Source organism: Typopeltis vanoorti, chromosome 2 (genome assembly GCF_054136105.1).
Source record: "Typopeltis vanoorti isolate ZY-2024b chromosome 2, IOZ_Tvanoo_1.0, whole genome shotgun sequence".
Lineage (NCBI taxonomy): Eukaryota > Metazoa > Arthropoda > Arachnida > Uropygi > Thelyphonidae > Typopeltis > Typopeltis vanoorti.
The window spans coordinates 30747774-30770867 of NC_143550.1; the positions used below are offsets into that span (position 1 = coordinate 30747774).

Genomic DNA, 23094 nt, shown 5'->3' on the forward strand with positions numbered 1-23094 from the left:
ATTCATCAAACTTGCTCCACATATCCACAACTGGCATGGCATTCCTCTTGTATAGTTTACACACTGACTCATTTGCAATCATGCTACGTAAATCAGTCATTACTAGGCCACCAGTGGAGGAATGGTTGTGAGCCATAATAGCAAGAGTAAACAATATAACAGCAAAGATAATAACAAGATAAAGAAAAACTACACAAAAACACTTTTTATTTTTGTAGTTTTTTTTTGGTATTTTGCATTTAATCTAACATTAATTTTTCAAAGGTATGCTGCTGCTGCTGTTTTTTTTTTCCCCCATCACACCATTAACAATCTCAATGATTTACCACAATTTTCCACTTAATGTAAAAAAAAAAAAAAAGTATTAATGCTGCAGAAGAATTCTGATTCTTTCACTCTTTTTTTTTTTTAGGGGGGGGGGATGGTATCAGTATTATGGGGTAAAAATTGACTTACAAAAGAATAGTCTGCATGGCCACACACGCTATTCCATTCACACAAATCACTCTTTGGTTTGGTTAGGTTATTTTGTATCTGAAGTCAGTATTCTTTGGAAAATGAACTGCTTTCGTATTATTAGCTTAGTAATTATGTAAAACCTTTTATCAACATAGAATAAAGTGCTCCAGGAGAGAAATACATTTTGTCCACATTGATATACTGACATATTCTAAAACAGGTCACCCCACCAAGTGCTTATATATTAGGCACAGAATATTTCTAACCTCTCTCTCACACATCTGTCAAAATTACAACTTTATAACGTCCCTGTTATGATTAATGCTTGAATCGATACTAATTTATTATAATCATTAACAAGTTTATTCATAGACATTAAAGGATACAGTTGCTGATTACTTCTAACCCCAGTGTTATGTAATCTTCTACACTTGCACTTAAATAAGCACATTTCAAAGCCAAGTTCAAAATTGTGGATACTAAAGGTTGCCACTTCTCTGTTCGGCAGTCCTAAAACAGGTCACCCACCAAGTGCTTATATATTAGGCACAGAATATTTCTAACCTCTCCCTCACACATCTGTCAAAATTACAACTTTATAACATCCCTGTTATGATTAATGCTTGAATCGATACTAATTTATTATAATCATTAACAAGTTTATTCATAGACATTAAAGGATACAGTTGCTGATTACTTCTAACCCCAGTGTTATGTAATCTTCTACACTTGCACTTAAATAAGCACATTTCAAAGCCAAGTTCAAAATTGTGGATACTAAAGGTTGCCACTTCTCTGTTCGGTAGTCCCATAACATATGCTTTAAAAGGCTAAATACAAAATGCAGAGAAATATTTTTTACTAAATTTCAAAATAAAATAATTTTGCAAATAGAATTCTCCTATAGTTATTAAAAAAAAAAAAAAACAGTAGAAAATTATATTAAAATTAAATATTTTGAATAAAATATTAATTTAAAAAATTAATCACCTGCTGCAATCATACAGAACACAGGATACAGATCCTTATAGGACCCAGCAATATCAAATCTCAGAAAATGTACTATTGCAACTACTAACAAATTCTTTTCAGTGTTTATGGTAGGATTTAAAATAAAAAACTGGGCTATGAAAGTTAGTAAAATAGCTAATGCAAATGCAGATCACTGAAGCCAAGAGCATATTGTATTTATGACCAGTGGTGAGCTATGGAAATTTTAACAAAGGGCTCGCATCTTCGAGCAAAAAAAGCCATATTTCACACAAAAACTTTTATTAATACAGCTTTGTACAAATTCCAATCAAAAAGTGTGAGAGGACAATCAACCTCTAAAGGCTATGATTTTTAAACAAATATTTCATGATCTAAACATGAAATATTTGCACACAATCAACTCTGTTAATTTATCTTACATACGAAAAACATTTTTTAACTATCAAAATATAATAAGAATGAAATCTTTTATAAAACATTTGATTGGCTACCAGAAGGGTAAAGATAGTGCATGCGCTTATTTTATTTTCAAACTTGGGTGCATTCATTATAGAGGCATTGAAACAATAATTCCAAATAATTTATTCACTGCCGAATAGACTAATTTTTGTTAGGTTACCGTATGAGTATGTTGCTTATTAATATGCTTCAAAAAAAAAAAAAAAAAAAAAATTTTTTTTTTGAAAAAATAAAGTAAACAAGAAGAACAAGGGGCTCGCAAATTTGAGAAAAATTTAACAAAGGGCTCGCGCGAGTCCCTTATAGCTCACCACTGGTTATGACCATTATCAACAGAAGTCACCTTGTTGCAAACTTCAAAATTTTGTACAGATGTTCATAGCATTTATATAAATAAAAATAAATTATTCATACAAATAGTTCATTCAAGACTTGTTCGAGTAATTAGCTTTTTTTTATGTAGAAAATAAAAAAAAGAGAAGAAATCTCTCATTTATAATGCTGTTGTTTTTAATATGGTTGGAGATATTGTAATTCAAAGTCCCTCCACCTTATGTGTTTCTGTAACCTTTCTTAAAAACGTCATCACAACTGTAATAGCAATTGATGTTATTACTATTATTATTATTACTATTATTACGGGCATCTCCAGGGAGTCATTAGACTCATCGAGGGAGGCCCCAAATCATATTCATCACAACTATTTGACATTCATACAGTATCTATCATACCTCGCCTTAAACTCATTCACTGTCACAGCATCCACCACAGACTCAGGGAGCGCATTCCACTCATTCACTACTCTAAAAGTAAAGAACCCAGCTCTAACACCTTTACTAACCACACTTTTGCCCAGTTTCCATGGATGTACCCTAGTCCTCCCACAACCAGCCCTGTTCTCAAAAATATCTTCTGAATTAATTTTATAGAAACCCTTCAGTAATTTGAATGTCTCAATCATATCTCCCCTCCTCCGCCTATCAACCAATTTTTGCAACCCACAAATCCTCAATCTGTTCTCATACGGTTCATTCCACACACCTGCTATCATCTTGGTCACTCGCCTCTGGATCCTCTCCACCTCCTCCCCATCAAGAAGAAACCTAGGTGACCAAATCTGAGCACAGTAGTCTAGATGGGGTCTTATCAAGGCTCGATAGAGAGGAACAATAACCTGCTTGTCAACGTATTCTTCAGCAACCAAGTGATTTGATGAGCTGTTTTGGTCACTTTTGCAATGTGTCCCCAGGGTTCCACCAATGCAGTAAACTGCCGCCAATCTTTTCACCCCAAAATGCATAACCTTACATTTTGCCACATTACACTGACATCCATTCTCCTTAGCCCAGACCTCCAATCTAACCAAATCATCCTGCAAAATTTTGATGTCATCTGCATTCACTATTGCCCTACCCAACTTCGCATCATCCGCAAACAAATGAACTGTTCCTCTCAGATCATTTCCTATATCATTTATGAACAAATTAAACAGCAGTGGTCCAAGAACAGATCCTTGTGGCACACCACTAGTCACAGGACGTCTTGTGGACTCTACTCCCGAGTAAACCACTCTCTGATATCTCTCCGTCAACCACCCTCCTATCCATCTCACCAACCCTATGTCCATTCCCATATGCTGCAATTTACTGATTAGAATTCCATGTGGAATCCTGTCAAAGGCCTTGGCAAGGTCCAGTAGAATCACCGTAAACCCATTACCCTTATCCAGTTCAGCCGTCACTGTGTTATAATATGTGAGCAAGTTACTGAGGCATGACCTACCCTTCACAAAACCATGCTGTCCCCGATACAGTATCCCATTTTCTTCTATCCAATCTTATATTTTCCTCTCGACTATTTTCTCTAAGACCTTGACAATGATTCCTGATATGCTAATCGGTCGGTAATTTACAACAGCAGTCTTGGAACCACCTTTATGCAGTGGAACTATTTTCCCCTCTTTCCACCCGCTCGGGACTAACCCAGACCTGAGACTCAAATTAAACAAAATGGTCAAGGGTACTGACAATTCTTTAGCTGCTTCTCGTACAACACGAGCTGGTATACCATCCAATCCCACAGATGTATTGACATTGAGGTTATGCAATAGACTACTCACCTCCACTTCATTAACCACAATTCCCGTATAATCTACAGGTTTATTCGTTTCTGCAATGTCACCACCTGGATGATATACTTTTGCAAAGTGCTCACTGAGTAACTCAACTATCTCAACTGATTTAGTTACCTCCCTACCATCGGCATTCTTTAAAATCAATCTGCCATGTACATTTTTCCTTTTACTTGCTACATATCTAAAAAACTGTTTAGGATTCTCTTTAGCCTGCATGGCCAATGTTCTTTCGTAATCATTTTTTGCTTTTCTTACCACACTCGTCACCGTTCTGGCCTGTGCTTTATACCGTTCATGTGCCTGCCGGTCACCCTTCTCCTTAAATTCCCTCCATAGTTGTTTCTTTTTTTGCAACTCAAGCTTAATGGTGTTATTCATCCATTTAACCCCTACTTGATTTATTATTCGGACTCTAGGTATACAGTCAGTCATTGATTCATGCAAGCACTTCTTAACTACCTCCCATGCACTATCAACTTCTAGTCCTTGCAGTTGTACATGCCATGGCACTGAACCAATCAAACTCCTAAGCTTGTCATACTTTCCAGCCCGATAATTCCACATGTACCCTGTCTTAATTGAAAATTCTACACCTTTAGCCACCTCCCAAGTCAAGACCCTATGATCACTCTCACCGATTGGTGGCAATGTGGTCATATTTGTTACAGCCAAATCCTCAGATGTAATTACTAGGTCAAGCACTCTCTGACCCCTAGTATTTTCCATTACATGCTGTCGCAGATAGTTATCCCTTAATAACCGCATAAAATCCAGTTCCTTCCTCCCGTGTGTCCTCTCCTCACTCCAATCAATGCGACCATAGTTGAAATCTCCCATAATAATCACCCTCCTTCCACCCATTTCTTCTATTTGCTTGTGCATACTGTCACCACCATCTTTTCCATCACCTGGTCTATAGCAGCACCCAATTGTATATTTAGTTCTGCTAGCCACAATCTCACACCAAATGGCCTCAAATGTGCTCTTTTCTCTATCCTGCAATTCAACTTCTATTCTCCTTGGCTGGAGCTCATCAGCTATCATCAACAATACTCCTCCCCCCATTTTATTCTCTCTGTCATTCCTGAACACACTATACCCATCACATTCAATCTCACTAGTTATATCATCTACAGTCAGCCATGTTTCACTAATACCTATAACCTGTGGTCTGGAAGTGCCAACCATGGCCAAAAACTCTTCCTTCTTGTTCCTAATACTCCTAGTATTAGTGTACATGAATTTAAGAACCCCATTAGCCCCAACCCTACCTTGATGCCTTATATTAACTATCCCACTCAGATTTGTTGTCCTTATTTGCTCTGGCATATTATATTCATTCTTACATTCAACTGCCTCCATAAGGACTGTATCTCTACTCCCCCCCCCCCCCCCAACAAATCTAGTTTCCCTGAATTTGCACATCCACTACATTCAGCAACACTTTCTCAAGTCTTCTTACACCGTAACCATTCAAATGCAAGCCATCCATCTTATATAGATCCTTTCGCCCATCAAACTCACTCCACACATCCACAAATTCCACACCACTCGTCATACATAACCCACGCATAAAGTCATTTGCAATTATAGCCCTCCTTTTAAACATTTCACTGTCATACCGTGGCAAAAGACTAATCATTCTAACTCTCTCACTCTTTTCTTTTGCTACCTCAAACAATTCATTCAGGTCTTCTATCATTTCCATTTTATCTCCTTTCAAATCATTCGTACCTGCCACAACAATCATTTCTTTCACCCTTTCCTTTTGCTCTCTAATAGACGCAGTTACGTCCTTTATGGTCACACCAGGTTGGTACGATTTTGTCAAATCCTCTACTAACACACCTCGTACTAATGAGTCTCCATACAGCACTCTATCCTTCATTTTGTTCATGTTCACATTCATACGTCTATTTTTCCTGTCATACCTTTTATTATTGGTTGGTTCATTCAGTCTACTTTTGTTCATGCACTCTAGCTGCTGTTTTGCTCTTTCTATCGCACTATTCAACAACGCGATCTCACTCAATGCATCTATCTCATCTTTTTTGTTCTCTGAGAAACCATTTATACTATCATTCACACTTTCTACATTCACACTCTCACAATTTTCATGTACAACCTTGAGCATATTATTACACATACTACACCAATCTAATAAGCAGCTATTAGCAAATATCACTGCCTAATGTGTGCAATGTGAAGTAGCAGGAAATGGTGCTACTATTTTTTATGTATGTGTTTTAATTTCCTTTCTTCTTATTATTATTATCAGTTTTCAATAAAACTTGAATTTCTTTTTTCAATATATTTTTACTATTATTCACAAAAAGTACCCCACAAAATGTTTAAAAAGACTATGGTCTTGACACAGAAACAAACTACAGATTAGTTTGCACTTGGTCCAATGGTGTTTCATCAAGGTATGCAAAAAAGCCTTCTGCCTGCAATAATCTCTTCAAATGACAAAATTTCTTTCCAGCCAAGAAATTTTTGAGTTCTGGGAATAGGATAGTAAGAAGTCTAACAGAGCTATATCAGCCTTTCTTCGTGAAGTTTTTCTTGCAATTGTTGCAGATGTTTAGCATAGCTGATGGAATTGTCTTTGCCTTCCACAGATGTGGAGATTTGAGATGTTTCCATTGTTTTGACTGTTCTTTTGTCTTTAGTTTGTAGTGATAGATCCAAGTCTCATCAGCAGTTAAGATCTAAGAAAATTAGATGGATTCCCACTGTGAAGGTCATCTTCAAAGCTTTGTCATGGTTAAATAGTGCTGCCTACTTTTTTTGCCATTGAAAATGAAGACAATTGTTCTCAAGCATTATCCATGTTGGTTTAATTTCATTTGGAGACATACCTTTCTTTACAAAATATTTGATGATTCTATTTTATGCATTTCCATATTTTTAAAAAAGCACTAATATACTTCTGTAAAATCTCACATGATAAATAATTTATCATGTTTGTTTTTACAAGTTTTTTTCTTTAGGAAATTACAGAAAGAAATGTCATTGTTTACATTATTACTATAAATCCTTTTATATGTAATAATAAATCATTTTATATGTAATAACTTAATCACGAAATTTTGTTAAACTAATGTGACGAATGAAATATGATGCCACTATGTAACGATATAAATGCATGTTCATATATGGCAATTTCAAAAGTTCATCATGTCCAGATGTCGATCTACCATATATGGAGGTTTCAAGAGAGACATGAATGTATACAACATGAAGTGTGGGCCTTTATAAGCTCTAGCATCAAGAGAGACTTTGTGTTGGGATTTTCTTCTTCTCTTACCTGGGTCCACTGTCGGTCATCAGAAGAGAAGCGTCATTCATCTTCAAGTTCTGCCATCTGTCACCTGGGTTGTCCACCATGTGAAGTCTACTGTCATTCATTGAAAGAGAAGCATCTTACATCTTAGGTTTCTCAGCCTTTTCTTACCTGGGTCCACCGCCAGTCACCAAAAGAGAAATGTCTTACATCCAGAGGTTCTTCGCGTCCAGTTCATTCCATGGGTTCACCACGAGAAATCTGATGCCAAATGTTGAAACATCTCGTTAGGAAGAGAGCTGCCTATTGCCACCACAGAAAAGGAAACTTTGCTGGCATATGAACCACTTGTAGTATAGTCATTGCCGAATTAAGGGTTCAGGAGAGTGCAGAATTATCGACAACTCAGACAAAGAAGTTTGGCAGGAGATCATGACAAGTCAGCAGAAAGGAAGAGGACAAATGATTTGTGTAATGGACTGTGCTGAGTGAGAGTATTGTATAGATTGCAACTCATTGTAAGTACTTAGATATGTAATAATTCTGAATGATTCACATCTAGTGTCTCTGTTCATAGTCTAGTGTGATGACGTAAATAATTACAACAAAAATGTGTAAAATGATATGAGAGTATGTAAAGTACTGTATGAGATAATGAGTTAAGCTCACTCAACTCACTGTATGACCAGTAAAATATACTAAACTGTATTTAGTACATTTTACTAGTATTAAGAATAGAAGTGTAGGAGGAATAAAACTAATTTAGAGACATCTTTAAGTAAATATGAATTATGATTCAATTGTGTAAATATGCTAATGTGGATCGAGCTGTTTAATAAGAATTCTTGATTTAATTAAATGGTTTGTGAACAACACACTGGACTGATTTTGTCAATGCACTATCCCCAAAAATTTGAACCTGTGTGATTGAGTACTAAAAAGTTGAGTATAGGAAAACCTCGCTTAATGCAATTAATTAATCCATCAATTAATGTGTGCTAAGTCAAATTGCATTAAGTGAATATAATGAACAATAGGAATAATTATAATTCTCCATCATTTAGCGTAAATTCTCCATCAGTTAGCGTAAATTTGAAAAAAATATATATAAACTATATTAGAGGAAAAAATCATCAAAGTTAATAAAAATCAATTGATTAAATTTTTATTAATGTTTAAACATTTGAATGAGCTACTTTTTTTACAAAAAAATTAAGTAAAGATGTTTGAATATGCTTGACTTTTTCATCTTGTCATGCAATTTGTGATAGATGGTGGTCGCTTTATCAAGATTTCGGTAGACTTCGAAGTTTCAAGTTTTTGTTGGCATACACTTCCAAAAGAGACCTGTATCATCGACCTTGAATATTTGACAATCATCACTCTCCTGAATTATACCTTGCAATTCTTCAGGAAATTTGGCTGCGGAATCTTTATCAGCACTAACAGATTCTGCAGTCCAGCTCGATTTTTAAAATGGTCAAACCATCCTAAAGTCACAGTAAAGCTTTCACGTTCCTCTTGAAATTTGGTCTCTTTCAATGATGTAAAAATATTAAGAGCTTTTACCTGAATAATCTTTGTACTAAGAGGTATTCTTTTTTGGTTAAAATCCTCAATCCAGGGTGATAAAAAATGTTCCATCTTGATCATTAAACAAATTCTATTTCAGGTGATCTACATGCCAAAGAAGCAGTAGCAACTTTTCATTGTTCTTTGTATTCTTTGCTCTTATTTAATATAGTCTGAACTGTAGACTCACTGTATTCCAGGTCTCGCATAAGCATTATATCACTAGGGCCACTTTTCATGTCTCTTAATGACTTCCAGCTTTTCCTCAAACATATATCTTCTCTTTTTATTACTCCCACTTTCTTTATCAGTCTTTCTCTTTCCATATCAGGGGTTGAATATAATAAAGCCTTACAGGTATCTCAATTAAAATAAAATGAAGAAAAAGTGATTGAGCAAGAGAACAGAGTTTGTACATCCACTTGAAATGATAGCTTTGAGTCAACTGCCAAGTGTCTCTCAACTGCCGTATATTACGTATATCCTGCAGTATTTTACGTAATATATGGCTACTGCCCACTGGCTGCTACACTGACAAGTGTCACTGTTTGCTGCAAATTGGCGACAAAAAAATTATGTGTAATGTAAAATTTCGCATAACATAAAAAAAACGTGTTAACTGATTAATCACTCACTTAAAGTGAGAAATAGTATCATTTCACTCAATCGTGCTAATTGATTATCATGCATATCGAATTCACCTTAAGTGAGGTTTTCCTGTATTTATCTTAGATTAAGTTCGCACCATGACTGATTTAAGGTAAAGATTAAAGTTCATCATTATCATAACACTAATTACGTGTATAGACCATATTGGTCTGTTCTGGTATTATCCATCCAATATCCTTTTTTGAAGTCTACCCTGCCTTCTCTTTCCAAATGGCTTATATTTAAGTATTTGTTTAGGATATCAGGTGTTGGTCATTCGGTTTACATGTTCAATCCATTTTTGTTTATAATTGTTTAGTTTTTCTTCTATTGATTTTGTTTTTAGTTCTTTTAAAATGTCTATGTACCTTTTTTGATAATAATGTGTATTTTGCAGTTCTTCTCATAAATCTCATTTCACTTGCTTTTATTCTTTGTTTATCTTGTTTGTTTATTTCCCCAATTTCACTGCAATATAATAATGTGGGCACAGCTAAAGTATTGTATATTTTCAAGCATGTTTCGTTTTGTACTATATTTGGGTCGAGTGATCTATTTATCAGGCCTATACTCTGTAAAAATTTTGAAGTTTTTAATTTTATGTCTTTTTCTCCTTCATATGATATTCTACATCCAAGATAACTGAAAGTATTTATCTGTTCTATTATTTTATTATTAATAACTATTTTGCTTCTAACTGGAGTTTGTCCACAAAATGCCATTGTTTTAGTTTTATCCATGGAAATTTTCATTTCAAACTGTTCTACTATAATGTTTAAATTATATATTGCTCTTTGTAAATTGTCTTCCTTATCAGATATATTATTACCTGATCGTCTGCAAATAATAGTGTATTTATTTTGTTATTCCAGGAAATTTGGGTGTTGAAGACAGAGGGCATCCCTGTATTACTCCTTAGTTTATAGATTGTTTTTCAGACAACTTTTCATTTATTTTTATTTCATTATCTTTATATATATTCAATACTGCATATAGTAAAATATTAGGTATATTTATTCTTTGTAATATATCAAACAACATATATCTTTTTACTTTGTCAAATGCTTTTTTGTAATCTATAAAGAAAAGATGAGTTTCCAAATTAAATTCTCTTCTTTTTTCGATAAGCAGTTTTAAACATTGCAGAGCATTGTTTTAAAGCTGCATCCATTGTAGAGCATCCTTTTCTAAACCTATTTTGACATTCTAATATTTTTTCACTAAAGCTGTATAACTGAGAGGAGACCTCCACATAGCCTTTAAAGGAATGCAGAGAACCGATCAGGGCTTCTGACCTAATGTCCAATCCTCACCTTCTCGTGGTGCACCCTGTTGGGTATCTACTTGGATACTGAACGAACGAGGATGGACTGGCAATTTGGGATTTAGCCGACCAAATTGTATTCTAACTGGATTAAAACATGATATAAAATGATGGTATAACATGACAAAATTTCATGCCGGCTGGGGCGTCGCCCGGTTAAACAAGGCCCCCGTCGTTCTCGCCAGGGAAACAGGGTGAACAGTGAAAAGTCAGCTACTGGCACAAATCTGAAAACAAACCCCAACTCAACATCACCAGAGTTAAAGATCGGTACTGTCAACATAAGAAGCCTGAATGGCAAAGAAATGGAGCTAGCTGAGGAATTAGATAAGTATCAGATCGACATAATAGGGGTGACTGAAACAAAAAAGACAAAAACTGGTGAGATCTTTCTGAGCAATAAATACAAAATGTTATATTCAGGCAATGACAATCAAGGAAAAGAAGGAGAAGCCATAGTTATTCAACACTAAACACAAGGCTAATCATCTTGAATGGCAGGCCACATCAAGTAGAGTGATATGAGCAAATATCACAATGGAGAATTGTACAATGAAACTTATTTGTGCCTATGGTCCCACAGAAGGTTCTACTAAGATAGAAGTGGAGGAATTTTTTCAGGCTTTAGAGAAAGCAATTGACAGAATGAAAAAGGAAAAGTTAGTCCTTGTTGGAGATCTAAATAGCAGAGTAGGAAATGATTGTCAGACATACCAAAATATTGAGAAAATTTAGAGAAAAGAACAAAGATAATAATAATGGGCAAATACCTGTTGGATTTCTGCTCAGGACACGGACCAGTTATTACTAACACCATGTTCCAACATAAAAATGTGCACAAATTCACAAGGAGAGAAGAGGCAAGGAATAAGAAAAATCTCATTGACTATGTTGATAGTGATGTTTTCTCCCTGGTGCAGAACACCAGAGTGTACAGAGAATTTGAAATTGGAAGTGATCACTAGTCTTGAGCAGGATAAAATTCAATTTCACATTAAAAAGAATAACATGTAAGAAAGTTTTAAAGCGAATAAAAGTTGAGCAGCTCTCACATGTGAACTGTAGACTAAAATACGCGAAGGTTATTGAAGAAAAAAGGAGAGTTTGAGAACAGAACCAAACCTTGGAGATTCAGTGGCAAGCCTTGAAGAAAACATTGATTGATTCAGCCAGAGGCATGTGGTGAGGTTGTCTGCAAGGATAGAAAAATCAGAACTCCCTGGTGGACACAGGAAGTTAAAGAGGCAGTGAAGGAAAAGAACAAAGCATATCAAAAGTTCCTGTCAAATAAGTCAGCTTGTGCTCTTAGAGAATACAGAGACAAATGCAAGAATGTCAAACACTGTAAAACTAGCTCAATAAAAGTCATGGGAGGACTTTAGCAAGAACATAGAAAATAAATATCAAGAAGGTGGTAAGATATTCTGGATGTTGTTGAAGAAGCTTAGAAATGCAGCAAAGAGTGCTGTAAAAGCAGTTACAGATGATAAAGGTGACATGAAAATGGGGGGAAAAGATATCCTTGAAGTATGGAGTAATTATTTCGAAAAATTGCTAAATGAAACAAGCAGTGATAGGACAGTGGTAAAATACACTGACCAGGCATGCAGTCAAGAATACATATCCATACTTCAAGTAGAAAAAGCCATCAAAGGCTTGAAATGTGGAAAGGCAGCAGGAGTAGATGTTCAACCAGAAATGCTGAAGTATTGTGGTATAGGAGTCTTACAGTGGCTGAACTGCATAGATCAGAAAGCCTGGACAGAGGGACGAATTCCCGATGATTGGAGTACAGCTCTCATAGTACCCATATATAAAAAGGGAAACTGAATGTGAGAATTACAGAGGTATTTCCCTACTGAGTGTTCCTGGCAAGATCTATGCAAGTATACTTGAGAAACGGTTGAGAAGAATTGTGAAAGAAAAGCTTGGTGAAGAACAAGCTGGATTCAGGCCAAATAGAGGCTGTCAGGATCAGATCTTCACTTTACGACAAATAGTCGAGAAAGCATGGGAATATAACAAAGATCTGTATTTAAGTTTTGTCGATTTGGAAAAGGCTTATGACAAGGTGCCAAGAGAGAAGCTATTCAATATACTACAGTTATATGGTGTCAATAGGGCATTATATCAAGCAATACTTAGTTTTTATTTGAGTTGTAAATCAGCAGTTAGAATTGAAGTATAGGAAGATGGTTTAATTTTAAATCTGGTGTGAGACAAGGATGTACATTATCCCCTCTGTTATTCATTATCTATATGGATCACATTATGAAGGAAAGTGGTATTAAACATGATATCAAAATTGAAGATGTTAATGTCAGCTCTTTGCTTTATGCGGATGATGTTATACTTCTAAATAAATCTGCTACAAGTCTGCAAGATTCTCTGACTAAATTGAGTAACTGTTGTAATAGATATGGTATGAAGGTCAGCAATAAAAAGACAAAGACAATGAAAATAGGCAGAATCATTGAAAATGTCAACTTTGTTGTGAATGGAGAACCTGTGGAACAAGTAAAACATTTCAGCTACTTAGGCACGATTTTTACTGAAGATGGTAAATTAAATATAGAAATAGACAACAGAATCAGCAAAGCTGGTATGGTGGGAAGTCAATTGAATAAATTCATATGAAATAAGAGAGAAATTAGTCGGAACACTAAATTAGCTGTATACAAGACAGTGTTCAAACCAGTTTTAACTTATGGATCTGAGAGCTGGGTCAGAAGTAAAACACTTGACCAAAGACTAGACTTTCATTTCATCAAAGTTAACTACTGTATGTTATCAAAGTTAATTACCATCCATTTTACTCTGTGAAGTTGAAAATGCCGTCAGAAAACTTAAACCACATAAAGCTGCAGGAATAGATAACATCTTGGCAGAATAGTTGAGGGCTCTTGATGAAGGAGGACTGAAATTTCTAACAAAATTCATCATCATCATCAAATTCCTGCCATGTACCCACAAGGGGTGTACAGGATATGATAGTACTACATGAAAAAATTATATCATTACTAACTTCCTATCTACAATTTTCCTCCAAATCAGTCTGTTACTTGTCAAGACTCCAACATTATCAGATCTTATATTTCTATCATCTAAGGCACTTTGTACCATATCAATCCACCTATATCTTGGTCTTCCTCCGGGTCGTTCTGCTGCCAACCTGGCAGAGAACACTTGTTTTGCTAATCTTTCCTCGCCCATTCTGTTTAGGTGACCATACCACCTGAGATAAGCTCTGCTAACGCATTCCTGGATGCAGACAATGTCAAGTTCTTTCCTAATATCTTCGTTTTTAATATGATATTGCCATTGATGCCATCTGTTCACGCCTATAATCTTTCTCATGACTGTCATATCTGCGGTCTCTAGTCTTTGGTCAAGTGTTTTACTTCTGACCCAGCTCTCAGATCCATAAGTTAAAACTGGTTTGAACACTGTCTTGTATACAGCTAATTTAGTGTTCCGACTAATTTCTCTCTTATTCCATATGAATTTATTCAATTGGCTTCCCACCTTACCAGCTTTGCTGATTCTGTTATCTATTTCTATATTTAATTTACCATCTTCAGTAAAAATCGTGCCTAAGTAGCTGAAATGTTTTACTTGTTCCACAGGTTCTCCATTCACAACACAGTTGATATTTTCAATGATTCTGCCTATTTTCATTGTCTTTGTCTTTTTATTGCTGACCTTCATACCATATCTATTACAACAACTATTCAATTTAGTCAGAGAATCTTGCAGACTTGTAGTGGATTTATTTAGAAGTATAACATCATCCGCATAAAGCAAAGAGCTGACATTAACATCTACAATTTTGATATCACGTTTAATACCACTTTCCTTCATAATGTGATCCATATAGATAATGAATAACAGAGGGGACAATGTACATCCTTGTCTCACATCAGATTTAACATTAAACCATCTTCCTGTACTTCCTTCAATTCTAACTGCTGACTTACAACTCAAATAAAGACTAAGTATTGCTTGATATAATGCCCCATTGACACCATATAACTGCAGCGTATTGAATAGCTTCTCTCTTGGCACCTTATCATATGCCTTTTCCAAATCGATAAAACTTAAATACAGATCTTTGTTATATTTCCATGCTTTCTCGGCTATTTGTCGTAAAGTGAAGATCTGATCCTGACAGCCTCTGTTTGGTCTGAATCCAGCTTGTTCTTCACCAAGCTTTTCTTCTTCAATTCTTCTCAACCGTTTCTCAAGTATACTTGCATAGATTTTGCCAGGAACACTCAGTAGGGAAATACCTCTGTAATTTTCACATTCAATTTTATTTCCCTTTTTATGTATGGGTACTATGAGAGCTCTACTCCAATCATCGGGAATTCGTCCCTCTGTCCAGGCTTTCTGAACTATGCAGTGCAGCAACTGTAAGACTCTTATACCACCATACTTCAGCATTTCTGGTCGAATATCATCTACTCCAGCTGCCTTTCCGCATTTCAAGCCTTTGATGGCTTTTTCTACTTCAAGTATGGATATGTATTCCTGCCTGCATGCCTGGTCAGTGTTTTTTATCACTGTGCTGTCATCACTGCTTGTTTCATTTAGCAATTTTTCAAAGTAATTACTCCATACTTCAAGGATATCTTTTATTCCAGTTTTTATGTCACCTTTATCATCTGTAACTCCTTTTATAGCACTCTTTCCTCCATTCCTAAGCTTCTTCAACAACCTCCAGAATATTTTGCCACCACCTTCTTGATATTTATTTTCTATATTCTTGCCAAAGTCCTCCCATGACTTTTGTTTAGCTAGTTTTACACAGTGTTTAGCATTCTTGCATTTGTCTCTATATTCTCTAAGAGCACAAGCTGGCTTATTTGATAGGAACTTTTGATATGCTTTCTTCTTTTCCTTCACTGCCTCTTTAACTTCCTGTGTCCACCATGGAGTTCTGATTTTTCTATCCTTGCAGACAACCTCACCACATGACTCTCTGGCTGAATCAATCAGTGTTTTCTTGAAGGCTTGCCACTGAATCTCCGAGGTTCGATTCCTGTTCTCAAACTTTTTCATTTTTTCTTCAATAATCTTTGTGTATTTTAGTCTACAGTGCACATCTGAGAGCTGCTCAACTTTTATTCGCTTTAAAACTTTCTTATATGTTATTCTTTTCAATATGAAATTCAATTTTATCCTGCTCAAGACTAAATAGTGATCACTTCCAATTTCGAATCCTCTGTACCCTCTGGTGTCCTGCACCAGGGAGAAAGCATCACTATCAACAATAACATAGTCAATGAGACTTTTCTTATTCCTAGCCTCTTCTCTCCATGTGAATTTGTGCACATTTTTATGTTGGAACATGGTGTTAGTAATAACCAGTCCATGTCCTGAGCAGAAATCCAACAGATATTTGCCATTATTATTAGCTTTGCTCTTTTCTCCAAATTTTCCCAAAATATTTTTGTATGTCTCACAACAATCATTTCCTACTCTGCTATTTAGATCCCTAACAAGGACCAACTTTTCATTTTTCATTGTGTCAGTTGCTTTTTCTAAAGCATCAAAAAATTCCTCCACTTCTACCTTAGTAGAACCTTCTGTGGGACCATAGGCACAAATAAGTCTCATTGTCCAGTTCCCCATTCTCATATTTTCCCACATTACTGTACTTGAGACTGACTGCCATTCGAGAACATTAGCCTCGTATTTTGTGTTGAATACTATGGCTACTCCTTGTTTTCCTTGATTGTCATTGCCTGAATATAACATTTTGTATTTATTGCTCAGAAAGATCTCACCAGTTTTGGTCTTTTTTGTTTCAGTCACCCTTATTATGTCGATCTGGTACTTATCTAATTCCTCAGCTAGCTCCATTTCTTTGCCATTCAGGCTTCTTACGTTGATAGTACCGATCTTTAACTCTGGTGATGTTGAGTTGGGGTTGGTTTTCAGATTTGTTCCAGTAGCTGACTTTTCGCTGTTCGCCCTGGCGAAAACAAAGGGGGCCTTGTTTAACCAGGCGACACCCCAGCCGGCATGAAATTTTGTCATGTTGTACCATCATTTTTTATTTTGGTTTAACCAATAAGAATACAATTTGGTCGGCTAAATCCCAAATTGCCAGCCCATCCTCGTTCGTTCAGTATCCAAGTAGATACCCAACAGGGTGCACCACAAGAAGGTGAGGATTGGACATTAGGTCAGAAGCCCTGGTCGGTTCTCCGCATTCCTTTAAAGGCTATGTGGAGGTCTCCTCTCAGTTATACAGCTTTGACCCTTAAGCACCCCCCCTTCTAACAAAATTATGCAATAAAATATATGAGACTGGATTTCTACCCAAAGATATTAATCACTCAATTTTCATTCCAATTCCCAAAAAAAAACAAAAGCTACAAGATGTGAAGAGTTCAGGACAATCAACCTCATCAGTCAAGTATCAAAAGTCCTCCTATACGTTATTCATGACAAGAAATAAAAGAAAAATAAACATAGAAATAAATAATACACAAAGTGGCTTCAAGGAAAATGTAGGTACAAGAGAAGGTATTGTTATATACGTGATTTGTTGGCTGTGTTATTGTTATATCCTTACTTTCATATAATGTTATTTCGTAAATCGTAAGTTCAATCTTATTATACATTAATTTACTGTCTCTAGAATCTATCCTTTTGCTTACTTGAAACTTTGTACAATCAAAATCCTACCAGCTACCCTATTGTTATGTCACTATCACTCTATATTATATCTTAGTCTACCTCTATAATAACTCTCCTTCTAATCTATTGTCGTGCTCCTAAAATACTAATTCAGATTTATTTCCTCTTCGGATATTGGCAAAATTTATATTTTTGCTGCGCCAGCCAATATCCTATAACAGAAGAGACTCTTGTTCAGGGAAATAATTCAAAATTTAAAAGGATACACACACAGTAATTTATCTCACGCTAGCGCTGTGCAGATTCAGTTAGCAGTCGTAGACCGAATCTCACTTAAACAATTATATCTAAATTCCTTCCCGCCAAAAAGGTTCAATTTCATGAGTGGTGGTTTGAATTCGTAATCAGGCATAACTCAGGTATAAGGTACAAAGCATGTTTATTGGAAAAACATAAAACATTTTACAGTTATTTAAGTTTAAATACTCAATGGATCAAAATTCACTCTAAGTTAAGGGTTATACTAAATCACAATGAATCAGAGCAAATTAAATCCTTCAATTATGAAAGGATTAGGTTTAAGCATAATACTACTACTGTATAACTCCTTTCACAAATTACTTACAGAATACTTATTGAACACTTTCATTAATACTCTATCAATGATTATCTTAATTCTAAATTTCATTTAAGCAAGTCTAGCCATTCACAAATCACTGCCTATTTAACAACTCTTCTTTGTTCCACAAGGGCTTAATTAATTCAGTCAAATTCTCACTAAAAGTTCTCTACTAGTTTCCTTTAGTTACAACACACACAAATTTCTTGTTCTTCTAAAGAAATTTTTAACATAGAACAAAAACTCTTACATTACCGGATCCTTTAAGATTTCATGCCGCCATCTCATGTAGGTCTAGATTACCGTACTGCATATTCTTCGGCTGTCTTTGCGCCTGGCGATGTACTACGCTTTTTCTTCTAATCGTTTCCGACTGTTGCGTGCTGTCTACCGCTCTGCAGGAAACTTTCTCCAATGGGACATTCTGCTAAGGCTCGATTCCACATGGGCCGTTATATCGCGATCAACTCTGCTTGAAAATCTTCAAGCATTCTCAAGAAAAGAACCTGCTGTCCGTCATTACCGTAGAAGACCCACCGCTCTCTCACGAATCCTCCGACCAACTCCCCCTAAAACTCGAATCTGGCAATCGAAGATCAAAAGGTCCAAAAAGCCCCTGTAAAACGGCGTGCATCGTCCTTTATTCGCCCTATTTGGGCGCCCTCTATAAAGTGCGGTTTTCACCCACGAACCCCATCATTCATACCCCTTGGGTGATCCTACACTCTCGCTGACCTGTCCGGTTACATTATTCTAGGAAGGCGCTCTGACATCATATTTCTGGTAGGTATAGCCTCCATCGCTACACTCGACTCATACCGATGATACGCGATTATTCCGGATTACTATTATAAACTTTTCTCAGAATTTCACAAAGTACTAGACAGCTTACTTGGGAATTACAAATATCCTAACAATAACTCTCACTATATCGCACACATTATTACAAGGCATAAAACAACACTTTATAATTATTAGCCGATGTGCAGATATCTCCTTAATAAGTAGTAGTTTGTCATGTTAAATCCTGAATAAAGAATTTACTTGTAAAGCTCTGCATTCAGGATCTAACAGTATTTTCAACGTCAGAACCATCATAGAAAGATATCTAAAAAACAAAAAGATGTATACCTCTGCTTCATAGATTACAAAAAGGCATTCGACAATGTCCAACACGAACAATTAACTGAAATCCTTTCAAAAATAGGCATGGATGGAAAAGGCATTAGGCTATTAACTAATCTTTACTGGGAGCAGACTGCATCTTTGAGAATAAATAGAGAGACCTCAGAAGAATTCCCAGTTCAGAAAGGTGCAAGACAAGGCTGTGTCTTTTCTCCGATTCTCTTTAACCTGTACACAGAAGAAATATTTAATCAAATTAGTAACCTCAAAGGAATCACTGTAGGGGGAAGAAATATTAATAACCTAAGATATGCAGATGACATGGTTCTTCAAACTGAAAACAAATATGACCTCAAAACTCTTATAGATGAAACCCTCAAGTATAGTGAACAGTATGGCCTCAGTTTCAACTTTAAAGAGACAAAAATCATGATAATTTCAAGAGAAAAGAAAATACCAAAAATATGCATCGATATAAAAGGAAATAAATTAGAACAGGTGCAAAAATGCATATACCTCGGACACTTGATCACAGAGAATGGCAGGACAGAAGATGAAATTAGAAAAAGGATTGAAATTGCAAGGTCAACTGTCAACAGGATGAAAAATCTATTAGCATCTAGAGAATTAAATCTGAAAACAAGACTAAGAATCTCCAAATGCTACATATGGTCTACATTATTATATGGAGTACAGAGATGGACACTCTCCAATTTGTGTGTGAAAAAACTGGAGGCCTTTGAAATGTGGATGCTGCGAAGAATTATGAGAATGTCATAGAAAGACAAAAAGACAAATGAAGAGGTACTAGAGATGGCAGGCGTAAACAGGAGCCTGATGAAAGAAATTAAAAAGAGAAAAGTCAGATATTTTGGACATATTCTGAGACATAACTGCCTACAAAGGACACTTCTCGAAGGAACTGTTGAGGGAAAGAGAAAGAGAGGAAGACAAAGACTGGAGTGGATGAAAAATATAGAAGACTGGACCTATCTCTCATATGAGGAATGCAGCAGAGAGGCACAGAATAGGACATGGTGGAGACACATGATAGTCAATCTCCTGGAGGGAGAAGACACCTGACAGGAACAGGACAGGAAGGTATTTTGTAAGTTTCTGGTGTAATTATTTTTGCTGCCAGTATTATCCATCCAAAGATCTGTAAAGTAATCCAAGAATTCTTTTACATCTATTTCACAATTTATATTTGCAGTTTCTTTTATATCTGGCATTCATGTGTTTTAGTATTTTGTATGCACTGGGTCTTATTTTGTATATGTCATTTTCTAGATATGATAGGAATTTTTCCAAGCTTTCTCTGTCTCTCTTTCTGGTTTCTCTTTGGCTATTGCTCATCTTTTTTTATATTCAATTTCATCTTGTTTTATGCCTACTTAACCATCTTTTAAAAGCCAGCTTTTTATTTTCAATTATTGTTTTTATTTCATTGTCCCATATATGCAATTTTTTTATTTTTATGATATTTTTTGTGTGTTCCTAGATTTCATATGCTGCTGATGCAATAATTTCTTTTATATTATTCCACTCTTTGATTAAAGTTAGCGGGGAATAAGAACAATATCTCCTTCAAATTTGCACTCAATAGTCTAACTGGTGCAGTCAAAAAACAAATATTTTTGTTAGACTACAGAGTGCGGGCAAATAAGATATAGTAGAATATAGACAAATGGTGGCAACTGACAGTTAAGGCAGTCAACGTTTTAGGACATTTAAGAAAAGAATAAGACAAAGCATAATTATTCCACTTCAATGGGCTACTGAGCAAAAACTATATGACAGATGATAAGTCAGAATACCAGAAACATTTTAGTGATTCAAGAACCATTTCTATATCAGGCCATGAACTTTTGTGTGTGGTGGGGCATCATGGGCAAGTAATGTTAATGATACTGGATGCGAAGAAACATGAAGGGTACAGGAATCCTGTGAACTTCGAAATAAGTCTCCAGGGAAAGCGTTCTGATAAATAAGTTCTAGACCCATGTGACGTGTGATAGGTCACTCAATCCTGTTGGAATACCTGTGCATGAAACAGAATTTTTTTGCATGCCATATCCTATGCAAATCCTGGGTGAACAGAACCAACACATTCTCGATGTAGCATTTGCTATTCAAAGTCACGATTACACCAGCATCTTCAATGAAGGGGCCCCCAATCATTTCATGGCTGGAAACCACACATCATGCAGTGACCTTGTTGTGGAGCGGTTTCTCTTGGACAAATTCAGGTCTCAAGAAATCTATAAGTTCGTAGGAGAACTGTAGGAAAACCAGACATTGACCAGTATGCATGCACAGTATTCCCACTGTGCAGCATAATCTATTGCTAAATGATGCACAAAAAGGTAACCAGCTCCTTAAGGATTTTCTGTAGTGACTGCCTCGGTATTCCAGCTTTTACTGCTGGTTGTACTTGACTGTTTTGGAGATTATAATGCTTGCTCCAGTATACTATACGCTCATAATTCTTATTTGTGTTAACAGTCCATGTTTCCCTGAATGCCCTTTGCATTGCAGCAGAACACTTACGGTACATCAGAACCTCTTGATTAAGGCAATGACAACACTATTGCTTGGGGCATCCTTATGGAAATGATAAACAAACAGCTCACAAACATGTCATAGACTTGGACTATTTGCTCTACCAAATCCATATGAATGAAAATAATGCTCAACAATAAATGTCTTTTTTTTTTCCAATGTCTAAACCACTGCTACAGGTGAATGTAATAGCATAGACTGTACACCTGCTCTTCTGTTAATGTGCATGCAGTTCATGACATATTTCATAGTGCATGTAGAGAAGAAGTTGTTGAAGTTAAGTACTTTTTTTTTTTTGCATCATAACGTACTACACACTAATGGTCTTTCCTGGGTGAGATTCATAATATAAAAAAAAAAAATGTTTAACTGTTTTTTTAAAACTACATAAAATAGTATAATAAATTTAGTTTAATCCTTTATCCAAGTGTGAGCAAACAAAGTTTGCGGCTGAAAGTATCTTCAGGACTGGGGTAAGGTGGTACAACACCAGGGCACTCCTTGCAAAGGTGAAGCAAGCTACCATCACTCCTATCTCAGTATATCCCATAATGCAAAACACATCTCCTTGCGGATATGTCTAATGTTATGCATTAAGGGAAGGGCCACAACCCAGACTAGTTTCGACCTTTATTGAGGTCTCTTCAGTGGGAGCCAGGCCCAAGTGGAGATACCAGGCAGAAGCATTAGCAGGTCATCTCTATCTATAGGAGTTGCCAAATGGTGTGCCACCCTTTTTTAATAAATTACTCTGGATTTAGAGAAAGATGTTGAAAGTTTTTCACTTGGTTAGAGTATAATAAATTTAGTTTAATCCTTTATCTCTAACCAAGTGAAAAATAATCTTTCAACATCTTCTCTAAATCCAGAGTAATTTATTAAAAAAAAGGGTGGCACACCATTTGGCAACTCCTATAGGTAGAGATGACCTGCTAATGCTTCTGCCTGGTATCTCCATTTGGGCCTGGCTCCCACTGAAGAGACCTCAATAAAGGTCGAAACTAGTCTGGGTTGTGGCCCTTCCCTTAATGCATAACATTAGATATATCTGCAAGGAGATGTGTTTTGCATTATGGGAGATACTGAGATAGGAGTGATGGTATCTTGCTCCACCTTTGCAAGGAGTGCCTGGTGTTGTACCACCTTACCCCAGTCCTGAAGATACTTTCAGGTGCAAACTTTGTTTGCTCACACTTGGATAAAGGATTAAACTAAATTTATTATACTCTAACCAAGTGAAAAATAAACTTTCTACATAAAATAGG

The 23094-nt window shown here is 35.9% G+C and overlaps 1 protein-coding gene across 1 annotated transcript in view; it reads right to left on the reverse strand.

The window, feature by feature from the left end:
• gry (trafficking protein particle complex subunit 11 gry) overlaps positions 1-23094 on the reverse strand; it is a 550052-nt gene that overhangs the window by 267828 nt on the left and 259130 nt on the right. Inside the window, exon 16 of the mRNA XM_090404214.1 lies at positions 1144-1289. Coding sequence (XP_090260340.1) covers positions 1144-1289 — 146 coding nt within the window. The remainder of the gene's footprint in view (positions 1-1143; positions 1290-23094) is intronic.